The sequence below is a fragment of the Cyrtonyx montezumae genome, unplaced genomic scaffold (genome assembly GCF_038088225.1).
Source record: "Cyrtonyx montezumae isolate F1298 unplaced genomic scaffold, pur_monq_1.0 scaffold_0, whole genome shotgun sequence".
NCBI lineage: Eukaryota > Metazoa > Chordata > Aves > Galliformes > Odontophoridae > Cyrtonyx > Cyrtonyx montezumae.
Genome location: NW_027071824.1, coordinates 13,228,826 through 13,241,237, shown reverse-complemented (window position 1 = coordinate 13,241,237; position 12,412 = coordinate 13,228,826). Strand labels below are relative to the sequence as shown.

The window sequence follows — 12,412 nt, the reverse complement described above, 5'->3', positions numbered from 1 at the left end:
TTTCAAACAAGTTTGCTGTGTACTTAATGCGTTGTATTTAAATTCAGTAGAATTTCACAGTAAGCCTGGCCATTGTCAAATGTATCTCACGTGATCAAACAGCAGTTTATGCATCTTGAACCTATTCTCTTCTTCACCGTGTGTTTCTTTGGAGTTAGAATGGCTATAATAGCTTCATCAAAAACAGTCTTCAGTCCTTTCTGTGTTAAAGCTGAACACTCCACATAGCAGTAGGCTCCTATCTGTCAAGAAAATAAGTTAATTCAATAGCAGTATATTTCAGCTGTTCAGAACTGCACTTCAGCAATTTGTTTCTATAGTGAAAACCACAGAGTTTGGCTGCGATCTTGAAAATTTATCTGAATGTGCTTCTCCCTGTAGAAGAACAGAAGATTTGTATTCTGGCCAAAGACAGGGCATTTCTTTAATTTGGTTTGCCTTATAAAACAAGCATATTAAATCAAATCTTTGGATGGGCAGTGAGGTCCTCCAGGCATTTTCAATAACTAAAGAGCAAAAATGAATAACAGGACCAATTTAAATTTCAAAAGTAAGTCTTAATAGAAGCATCCACAGTATCCACACAGGCTGTTACAAGAGAAGTACAGCATTCAGAAATGATTTCCTACAAATGGTTACAGCATCTTTCTTCAACATGGGGATTGGACAAGATGACCTCCAAAGTTCCTTTCTAATCTTAATCATTCTGTGAACATCTCTGATTAAAGCTTACATAATTTTTACTGAGTTTCTATTCAGAAAGTTAGAACTATTACTAATAAGGAAGTACTATTCCATAGGTCTGCTTCTTAGCTATAATCAGTGATTGTTAATTGCTAGCTACTAGTCATGAGATTTCCTATATTAACTGGTAAAAGAAATGGGCAAAGCTGTAGAGGGAGAAAAAGTCTATTGAAAATAGATGTTTCTTGCTTCTTTGCTATGTCATTTCATTTAGGAGTTTCTTGTTTACCTCTTTTGCTAATTTCTGTCCTTGTTCCACAGATAAAGGCTTCTCTTTCATATCATTCAATCTTGCCAAAGTTTTGGGATCATCACGAAGATCAATCTAGCAAGAAAGATTGCAGTCATGTTGGAATAGCTTTTTTCTAAACAAAAGTCAACTGGTTATATAAATACCTTCTTTTTAAAGCATAAAAAAAATGGAGCCACCTCACTGTTCAGATTCTGAATCTTCACTGATCCAAAAGCCCTGGAAATTTAAGCTGTGAGCTGCTTTCAGTCTAGAAGTTAAAAACATTTACTTCCTAATTCAGCTTTTCAGTTAAAATAAGGTATCTAGCAGTGGCAGCGCAGCTAACTCAAACTAAACTCAAAAAAATCATGGCAACAAGGGGATCCCTTCATAACTGGAATCCAGTCTACTACCTACAGGTTGCAGGAGGAAATCGTCTCACTTTTCCGATTGTTCCTTTGCTTCCATAGTAAAGGATATGACTGATAGTTGCAGACCATCACATTTATTTCAACAAAACAGAAGGTGCTTATTAGAAAGCAACATAGATCTAAGGTTTTCTGCCAACTCTTAAGGTAGCTCTGCAAAGCCAGAAAGAGGTGCTGCTCAGATCCTGCTGGACTCGAACAGTGAGACCAAAGAAAGGGCAGAAACAATCAACTGTATTATTTAAATAAACTAAACAGAAACAGATACCTGTGTTCCCACTAGTAAAAAGGGAACATTAGGTGCATATTCCTTCAACTCCGGTACCCACTCTTCCTTCACGTTTTGAAATGAAGCAGGGTTTACCACTGAGAAGCAGATAAGGAAGACATCGGTCATAGGATAAGATAAAGGTCTCAGACGATCATAGTCTTCCTGAGAAAGAAAAATTCCGTTATCTTCAGTACTGAGTTGTTGCTTATATTTCATTCATTTTTTATTCAGGAACTCTATTTCAGGAAGTATGGTGAGGCAAACTTTCCATGTTAACAACTGTTCCAGGCTAGTGCGGCTGTCAGAATAAAATCTGCATGTGAGAGTGACTGTATGTGAATATAAACAGAAATACAATCTCTGTGTTAGTACTGATAGAAACTTACCTCTGTAATAGAATATACAGAAGAGTATCCTTAAAAATAGTTTTAATTTAAAGGAAAAAAAAAAAAAGAATTCTGTTCCAAAAGGACTTTCAGCCAAAGAGAACAAGACATGACTGCTGGAGTCACACAGGTTATACAAAGCTAGGCTAGATTAAGGCTATTTAATACAAGTAAACCTTCCCTTTGGATCAGATGTAGAAGTGATATTTAAATTGCTCCTTAAAATTTTCTTTCTGCCAAAGAAGTTTTACTGTCCTGTTGCTAATGATCAGGGCAGGGGAAGGAAGGATCAGAAGAGAGCTCCTTTGTCCAGACTCTGCTTTCTGTAAACAAGCTCAGCAAATAGCGGCAAGGAACAGAAATTAAAGATCAAGAATACTCTCAGGGAAACATTAATGTCCTTTTGGGGGCATGTGTCTGTTTCAAAAGATTACTATTTGGGTCATTTAGAGCCATAGCATTTAAAGCTGCCAGTCCGATTACCAGCGCATACAGAAACAGAGGTACTTAGAAACGTAAAACAGACATAATCCCCCTAGCAAGAGGAAGAAAGTAGATTTTGCCATATATTTTAGCCAGGAGGGAAGATGCCCCAGCTAATTTCTGCCAGGATTCTTTTGGTCTGTAGCAGTGACCAATGCCTACTATTCCTACTTTAGTTACTTTTTTAACATAGATGACTGAGTCTTGTCATTGACAAGATGGTGAAAAATGACTGTTTTGTGCCTTCTGCTCCACAATAAACACCAACGCCTGGTTAATCTGTAGGCTGTGGCAGCCTCCCTCTTCTGTACATAAGCTCCCTGTCTTAATTAAATCTCACAGATATTGGAATGATTTGTTCATTAAATATAAACAGAAATGTAATTCAACTCCATGTTTGAAACAAACCAGCAAATTGAATTTTCGTTTCCTTGGCAGCTGTCGTATTACCAGATCATTAACCTATAGCTGCACCCTCAAAAAAGCTCTTCATTGATTAACTGTTAAGTTTTTAAGATTGCATCACTAGAATTTCAGAAATCGTGTGAGAACTTCCTCACAACAGTTTCTGCTACACCTCTCTGTTCATCTGAAAGTCTGCAGCTGTGGGAAGAAGAGTGCTATCTTCATCAGGAAATGGAGAAAAGACGTGGGAACAAGCAAGCACTGGAGGAGATTATGCGCTAGTGAGGAGGCAACCACTGGCCAGGCTCTTCCATGTTCACGTGCCATTTTGGTTACACAGACTTTAATGCCAGCCCTATTTACTCTACAGTTTTGTCAATAAGCCAGAGTAAGCTGAGCTGTAAATATGCGCACACAATTTCACAACCATGGTAGCTGAAACTACTGTGAAACATTTGACAGGCCATTTGAAGATCTGCTCTTTCTCTGCTACCATCAGGGTCCTATCTCATTTCACAAGAAAGACCTGGTAAGCAAGTCTTTTCAGCCACCGTGGCTATTCATCACAGACAGCAGAAATAACTTCTTAAAAACAAAAAATGTGATTTTTTTTGTTTGTTTGTTTGTTTTAAGTATATGCTCTGTGTTTCACTTCTATTACTGAGTGCAATTAGAGCCTGCTTGGAGTTACCACACTGTTTTGTAGGGCGGAGATCAAAGTCCTAAAAAGAAGCTTCACAACTGCAAATTAGACTGGTCCCTGGAGTTCAGAAATCTGCATTCAAGAACACTCGTGTGGATCCATCAGTTACTCAGTTACTCTCCAGATCAGCTTTACTAAATCATACGCAAGATATTCTTAAAAAGGTGTGGGTATTTATTTATTCATTTTACAAAAATCAATCTAGTTTATAGCCCTTATTCCTGCCACTGAAGAGTTGGCTTTACTTAACTCTTAAGTTTTATAAAAGTCTCACACTGGGTTACATTAATTAAGAGTACTGTACGCATTAAATATTGGAGTGGAGAAAACTGTCACCAGAAATTACTGTGAGTCCACTGACACTAAAACATGTTTCACATTACAGACAGACCTTTTATTCATGGCAAATACTCATTTGCTCATCCCATTTATCTGATTTATTTCCGAACTTTTACGTTTAGTTTCTCTTTTTTTAAATCCCAATTGGATACAAATCTTTGTGCATTCAGCCACATTTTGGATTGGCACTTTAATTCCTCAGCATCTATCAGCAGTCATCCAGGAATGAGAGTTTTCACTGCTCTTTAAGGAGTGTGCAGAGCTGATCTTCTTCTCTGTCCCTGCATCTATTTATATCCTTTTGATTTATACCCTGCTCCATCTGGGCAAGCTGTGGGTCCATCCTGTTTAAGATGTTAAACAAGTACGGTGTGATTGGATACTTTATGTACCACAGCCAAAGATGTATGTGGTATTGACTTCACTGCATCAGTGCTGATGTAAGTTAACAGAATTTGGCTATACCCACTAATTCTACTGCCTGAAACAAGTCAGTGCTGCCAGGCTGGCCTTTAAATCTCACCTGTGCTATGAAAATGATGTTCATATTGATCCTAATAATGGCCCACCACCATTTGTTTCAGTGAGACACATTGTTAGAGTGGTCCTGGGTCCTCCTCAGACAAAGCCTGGCTTAAAGACAATGAGCATCGTGTAGGCTGCCGGTGTGTAAAGGCTCCTGCTCCCCAGCAACCTCCTCTGAAATAATAAATCTGAAAACTTTGTCTGATGTATGAGGTCTAAATAACTGCTTGCACTCAGTAAAAGAATCTGAAATACCATATGAATTTACACTGCATATTAGAGAAGCCTGGAAAAAAAACTGCTTCAATTATAGTTTATTTCCTGAATCTAGTGTAAGGGAAATAAATGTGATTCATTCTAAAATTAAATGCAATGACAAAATCTAATTACACAAGTCAGTCAACATAAATTCCAATTTGAGCGCATGTACACACCACGCTGTACAACAATTAAACTTCTAATCTAACTGGGGGAGGCACTGCTTGTACATTTAGGCATCAGAATATTTAAAGCATGTAACTGGAATATTTACGAATATAAATAAGTTGTGTAAGAAAGCCACTAAGAACCAGAATACTCACTAAAGTCCTAAAGACTCCAGACTACACTGACATGGCTCCTCCTCCAATATACTCCGGACTTGAAAATTTTTCACTGTTTCCCAAAACAGATATACAAATAGGAAAATGCATGCTGAAAATAGAGGATAACTTTAAACAAACTGGATACAATTGAGTTGGCTAAATTAATACTGTATGGTGCTATGATCTTCTATGGGCACCATCTGGAAAATACTACAACAGGACCATCCATCTTTTACCTAGCATCTCTGCAGTAAGCAAGGACAGCTGCCAATGAAGGAGACACAGGAAAGAAGATGAGATGGAGAAAGCAGATTCATCTTGGCTTCTCAACCACAAACTGGGAAGGACTGTTCTGGGGTGGTTTTGTTTTGGGGGACTTTTTTTCCTTTTTGCTTTTGGGTGGGGGGTTCATTTCCCTCTAGTTTCACAGTATTCTGTAGGCAAATTTGGCATTATCTTTAGCTGTCTCCTTAAAATCTCTCCTTCAGGGCTCTTATCCCATCTGCTATAGTACCTAACAATCTCCCTGTCAGGTTTTCTGCTGCCTTGGCTGGAATACTGAATCAATGATTTTCACTGCATTGTGGACGATGAGGTGGATATGTTTTAATCCACAATCAAAAATTTGGCTACTGTGTTTCCTCACTTTCAGATACAGATGTCTCAAAAAACTTCTTGCATGAAGAATGGTCTTGCAATTCTGCAGCAGTACATTCTTCACTTCAAAGTTTTGCTCAGACTAGAATAACCCTGTGCTGTATTTCAAGTTGCCTAATTTCATGGATTTCAGCTGGAAGACATAGTTAAAAACACACAAACTGCATTCCCAACTCTGCTGCTGACATAATCTGTTGCCCTGAGCAAGTTATTATCCTCTCTCTGCTCACATCTTCCCATCTGTTCGGGCATCCCATAGGGGCTTGCTAGCTTAATAATGCATTAGTCTTTGCAAAGCTTTCCGACAGCTTTTGGTGTACACAGCTTACAGTGCACTGGGTTATTTAAAACAAAAGAATAAAAAGTTAGAAAAACAGTGAAGACAAACTGCAGACTCAATTTCTAGACAACCTTCTTGATCCACAGAAGCATCATTTCCTTTGTTTGTTAGAAAATTGAAGTCAGAGGTGTGGGCGTAGCTGAGATCCCACAATATCTGCTGTAGCTTCCCTGTTTTATGGTATCAGTGGCCAAGTAAAAGCAGTGGGGACAGAGGTCCCTACCCACCCTGCAATGGTGTGAGGCCACTGGCCTCCCTCTCCTCTGGAATGGAATTAGGGCCTCTATTCCATTTGGAGACATGAAGGATAATTAGTGGAGCCTACTTCGCAGCACCTTGACCAAAACATCCAGAGAAATTCACATGTCCAAGATCTACTGTTACAGGTACTGAAGAAGACACAAACCTACATCTGTTCGTTTTCTTTGCAGATATCTCCATACTCTTGTAAACAAAAAGAAAAGCCTGTTGTATATTCTGAGAAGCTATGATGTCGATAGAGGGGAACAAAATAAAGCTCACACCACACTGGAATTAAAACTGGAACTTGACAACTCTAGGTTTGTGCTCTCTGCATTGGCAACCATCTGTTGCTTTCACAGCTTACAACAGCAATCAGAAGAGGAGGTTCTCACTCCCAACCATCTGTTTTTAGATGAGAAGCCAAAAATAGACCTCAGGCGGAGCTGCTAGAGGAATCCAGCTTTGATGTAGTGCAGGGTAATGACAACTGCTGCTCGCAGGCTCTCAGCGAGGCACACACAGATCACTAGATGTGGTAGTCAACCCCAGCTGTATGTCCAAGTTGTAAGCTGTTATGTAGTAGGACAGTTGAAAGTTTTCTCTTCGTAGAAATCGCTGTACTTCAATTTTACCATTTGTAGGAGTGCATTTCATTGCTATCCTTCAATGCTGCATTGTTTTCCTCCCTGAAATTCCCACTTCAGAAGGGCTGCTGTAATGATTTGAAAAACGTAACAAGAACCATAATAACCACTGTAACTAGTACATGCCCTAAGGACTCATTACAGCATTGGGGAAGTCCTGCTGTTTCCCCCAGACTATTCTAAGTTAAAAGTCAATCTGCAGCTTTGCCATACGAACCAGGCAGAGCTTCAGCAAGCAACAGCCTCCCTAGAAGCACACCAGGAAGCAGATTTGTGCTGAGGGGCTGAATCACGCTGAGGTTTCTGATTCTGCTAGAAGCCTGGGTGGGGGAGGAGAGGGAATCAGCCTGTACTGCCCAATACAAAGCACTTCCCTGGCTTAAAAAACTCTCAGCTGTTTTAGTGTGGGCTGCATGTACTCTGTGACACTTTTCAGGGGCGCAGGGTGAAGTGTCCCCAGCACAGTGCCCCTGACACAGCATCACCACAAAGCAACTGCCTGCCCAGCTCTGCAGTCAGAGCCTGTCACGTGCATCGCTGTGTTCGATTTCTCTGGTGCCTACATCTGTAGCCCCTGGCTTCCAAACATGCAGAGCAAAGCCAGCTGACTGTTCCTTGCCTGCAGGGAAAAAGTACACGACAGCCCCTCTTTCTCTTTGCTGGCTGCTGGGGTTCTAGCGAGCATTGCCAAAAACAGAGTTGTCCTGCTGTGGCTTCTAACATGGGTTTCCCAGGGAATGCAGAAAGTGGCTGATTTGGGTCCAGCATCTATTTTTTATTTATAGAAAAGGCTGCAGGAATACAGGCTAAGTGCTCTCCCATTGTATTCCAAAACTGAAGTAAGCTAATCTAAATCCATCTCTGAATTCCTGTGAGGAGGACTGTTCAAAGGAGGTATGAATTATACATTGAAAAAAAAACAGGGTTTGTGAATTATGATTTTTCTTCTGACAGAACTTCCCTTCTGGCGTGCTGAGAACTATGCTGCTGCTTACATGTCTGAAAGGCTTTTCTGCATATAGAGCAATAACCAGTTGAAAGATGGAGCCTATTAAGATGGATTTTAGAGCACTGAGACAAGAAGGACAGAATATGCCCTTTATTATACATAAAATTGCTTTTAAGTGATCAAAATTGATCCTAGTCTTAATGTGGGATTAAATACTGTCCAAATCCTACATCTTGGCATGAGGTGATGCTCACTATTTCCCAAGACAGTCTCAACAGAGCACTTCTCTCCATTACCACAGTAACTTCAACTTCCTAATTTCTCTCTGGTTTTCTAAAAGAAGCCGTCCCCAGATTTTCTCTCTCAGACATATCATTTAGCATCTTCCACAGTGGAACACGGATCCCATTGACTGCATGCACATTTTCACTTGAACACACCTCTACCTCTTGTCCATCCCTTACCGAGCTCCAAGGAAGCAGCGCAATGAATGCCTGGGAAGCCCTTTCACTGATGACCCATGGGAAATCACCAGGCTGTGATGAGCTGCTGTGCTGGTTTCCTCCTTATGTTCAGTGACCTTATGAACAGCACTCTTCCCACCTCAGATTTTCACTTTTTCCACATAAGGAAGTCATCCCATTTTGGTGACTGCAGCCATGAGCAATTCACTCCAACGCTGCATCCCAGCTGCAAACCAGAACAACCAGGGCAATAAAGCAGGCAGCCCTACAGATGATCTTTTAGCACTCATGGCTACATCTAATTTAGTGGAAGCTGCTTGAGGTGCATTCAGTCTGTGTTTTATTCACCTAATGCAATCAGCTCACCTAGGATGCTAACAGATGTTCCTTTGCTCTGAAGAATCATTCTGCCACCTGCATCTTGACACACCAGCAAGTACTGACCATCGCAAGGAACTACTGCGCATGTGCCACCACATGGATGCAGCAGAGATTAAAAAGGATGAGGACGGCAGCACCTAATGCTTGGAAGTTAAAAAAAGAACTGAAGCTCTGTCCCAAAGCATCCATTTTAGTGATAGTGTTTTTCCTAATTCACAGTAAAACCGCAGGATTTGGAATCAGCGTGTTTTATGTTATCTCTTAAAGCCTCCCAGCGTCTGCTGATTACATAAAAGAAAAATCTCATCCTTTTTGCGTGTAAATGAAAGGTAGATTTCTAGTCACCCACAGATACAGAGAAAACTTGAACTTGCAAAACCCAAAGGCTTCAAGCCACTTCCAGCAAAGGGCAAAAGAAGTCTCAAGCCATTTTCATTTCCTTTGTTTCCAGGTGCTCCATACCAGCGTGTGAGGACAGGATGAACTGACTCAGCAGTTTGAACACAACTACGTTTTATGTCCCTTTAGTCCACGTGTTCTCAATAAAGCACACTGAAATCAGCAGCGTGTGCCTGCTGACACGAAGCTGTGGATCAGACCCTAACGTATACTGTGCATCCCTTTGCACCAAGGATTTTGACTAGACAAAGGAGGTCTTTGCTGTGGGAGCAGTCCTCGGGTCTGAATTATACTTAAGTTGTTTGAAGGCGTAGTTTAGAGGGAGTCAGACTATAAGAGAAAAACAGAGCATTTCTGAGATTCCTCATATTTGCCAAAATACAAAAAAACTCTTTGCAAATGAAATGTTTCAATCAAGAAATGTGACTCAAGAAATGGTCTTGTAGAGCTAAATCTGCTGTCAGAGAGCCCCGCCAGCTCACGCCGCTCGCCCAGCTGTCCCCTTCCATCACTCCTGTTGCCTTCAGGACAGTTGCAGATTACATGACAATTCGCTGAGTGCAGGTGCACACCATCTTAAAGTGAAGTCAGGATGCAAGGTTATGCTGGAACAGCAATAATTACTGCTTGCACTCAGGGTTGCAATAGTCTGCAATAGTCTCTCTATGCCAGTAGACGTCATCAAAATGTGCTTTTAACATACTGTAAACTGATGTTTCAGAGAACCCCTCATGCTTGGTTTGCTTTGGGTTCTTTACTTTGACCTGCCATTAACTCACTATCCATATGACCAAGACGTTACGGGTCTTCATTCCCAAATACAACCTTTAATTTAATTCTAAGTTAACTCAGTCTCAATTTTCAGAGATGCTTTGGGCCTTTGGACATTCTGAAAATTAAACATTGGGTTGCTTTTGGAAACTCTAAGCAATATTCTCCACCCTGTGACTCCCCTCCTGCTGATAACAGTACTCGCCTGTCTTTCTAGGGAAGACGTGACGCTTGCACAGTGTGACTCACAGTTAACAATGAGGTATTTGGATGTAAGCTCCACACTGGAATTATTATTATTGGATGACCGTTTGTAAAAGCCATTCTAAAGGTAAGAGTCTATTTCCTTTCAAAGGGAAGTCTGTCATTGCAGAAGTATCTGCTGCTGACCTCCCATCACAGCGACCATCAGCTCACACATACTACCTCCTTAACATCTTAAATTTCAGAGAAAGGATCTGGGCGTATTTCTATTTTAAATTACCTACACGCATCCAGTTGTTGCTGCAGAGCTGTTAAACCTTTGTGGCTTGCTGCATCCTCAGGCACAGCAGCTTCAGCCGAGCTATTCATAGGGCTGCAGTGAGCTCACAGCCCGCCAGCAGCAGCTGCAGCCTGCCTGCAACAGTGCAAAGGCAGCGAGGGAAAATGCACGTGGGAGGAGGGAGGTGTGGGGACAGAACGGGGATGGCTCACATGTAATTTTTAGATTTGCCAACATCACGTTGAACATTTCAGCATTTGTAACTCAGCAATGAAGGCTCACGGGGTTTGCTTTGTGCAAGTGTGCTTGCGTGTTCTGGGTTTGCATTTGGCGCTCTGGCCATGTGTGATATGTGCAACTCAGAAGGAATAATGCAATCTAAGGAGGGAAATTCGTACTCCACAACAAACTAGCCCAAACAGTCAGCCACTGCTTCTCTTCTCAGGAAGCTGAAGTGATACCTGCAAAACTGGGGCTACCATCCAGAGCCAAGGCAGTCGGCCAGGGTTACGCAGATGACTGCTATTTCTTGTTTTATTTATAGCAACCACTGCAAGTTGTGTGTCCATCCACTTTAAAAGCCCTGCCTCCATCCCTCTCTTTCCCACAGGCTCATTCACAGTTAGAATTATTTGTTTTTACATCTGGCCTTCGGGCAGCCACTGATCTTGCTAATACTTGAACTAGCTTTACACACTTCAGCCTGACCAACTGTAACATAAAATTGCATTTGACTTCAGTTTTAACTCAGTTGCAACACAAGTATATATATTGTGCCTGAATTAAGGTGGAGCTGCAACAACAGCAGCCATCAGAGTACGCGAGTTGAAAGAAACCAGGCAGAGGCTGTTCTCATACTGTGCTTTGCATTTTCCCAGCTTCTGTTTTGGTCACAGCTGAGGAGCCACCAAGAATTTCACTCTGGTCTGCTCCTGCACCCCTCCTGCCCTCTCTCTGGTTCCTGACAGCCCTTCATAGCAAAGCGCATGAGAAGAGCAAGGCTTCCACTTGCACGTGCTCAGGACATGCTGGATGAAACGGACCACACCACAAATGGAAACCCCACATCAAAAGGGAAGGAAAGGAGGATTAACCCTGGGTGCCATGTGGCAAGGGGGCATGCTCTCAGAAATTTCTCTGAAAGTGTTCATATTGTGAGAGTTAGCAATATTATGGAAGACCAAAACGACCATCACTTTTCCTAATTCCAAAGCACTCTGCCAGGGTGAAGTCAGCAGGCTCCTGCTGGAGCCCCAGTTTCCTTCCCAGGCTTGTTTTGCTGCATATCCCTGCTCCATAAAGAACAGTACTGACAGTTGCTCTCACAGAGCAAGAGAGGTGACTGTCAAGCTAAAGGCAACCCAAACATCACCATCAGGTGCACTTCATGTTCATAAGCTTTGGCATGTTTCTGCTCCCAGCTCTGGGCTATGTAGGGTAGGCTCCACCATTCTCATCTGAGGGACAAGAAGGAGTAAGGGGACAAAGAAACTCAAAGTGGAAGACTGTGCAGGGCACTGAGGCCCAAAGGAGCTGCATCTCCACCTCTGAGAGGAATTGCCTGTGGAATGCACTCCGCAGGGTGGCATGGCCACACCAGGACCAGGAGTTGGCCTCTGCAGCTGCAAAACCAAGCAGCTGTGCAGAGGTTCCAGGAACCTCCCCTCCCAGAAGGTGTACTAGCTGTTTTCTGCTGAACTGGGGCATTTTCAGATGAAGTTTGCCTGGCCACACACAGTAGGGCAGGTTTGTGGACAGACCAAAGCTTGTGAACTGTGTCATTTTTCCCTGCGATATATAACCTGGAAAAAAAATGGGACCTTAATAGATTTATTCTCAACCTACTTTTAAACTGACAGATGCAAGGCATTATGTGATCAGTGCAGTTACTATGCGTGATTCTGTCTATGCTGAGAAGCAGATCACTAGAAAAGCAAACTGGATGTCATGAACTCAGTAGCTCACAGCACCCTGTCAAGC

At 41.9% G+C, this 12,412-nt stretch overlaps 1 protein-coding gene and 1 long non-coding RNA gene across 3 annotated transcripts in view; one reads left to right on the top strand and one right to left on the bottom strand.

Annotated features, from left to right (window-relative positions):
• Positions 1 to 10: 10 nt before the first annotated feature.
• The window catches only part of RHOQ (ras homolog family member Q), a 15,140-nt gene continuing 2,738 nt past the window's right edge, over positions 11 to 12,412 (bottom strand). Inside the window, exons 3-5 of one of the 2 annotated variants that reach the window (XM_065754948.1) lie at positions 1,673 to 1,837; positions 974 to 1,069; positions 11 to 242 (exon numbers count right to left, since the gene is read on the bottom strand). In XM_065754948.1, coding sequence (XP_065611020.1) covers positions 87 to 242; positions 974 to 1,069; positions 1,673 to 1,837 — 417 coding nt within the window. In that variant the 3' untranslated portion in view covers positions 11 to 86. The remainder of the gene's footprint in view (positions 243 to 973; positions 1,070 to 1,672; positions 1,838 to 12,412) is intronic. The other variant, XM_065754957.1, reaches the window with a different exon arrangement.
• LOC136060469 (uncharacterized) lies at positions 6,638 to 11,540 on the top strand. The gene is made up of 3 exons (XR_010623364.1): positions 6,638 to 6,657; positions 10,166 to 10,279; positions 11,311 to 11,540. It is a non-coding gene; the product is annotated as an uncharacterized LOC136060469 (long non-coding RNA).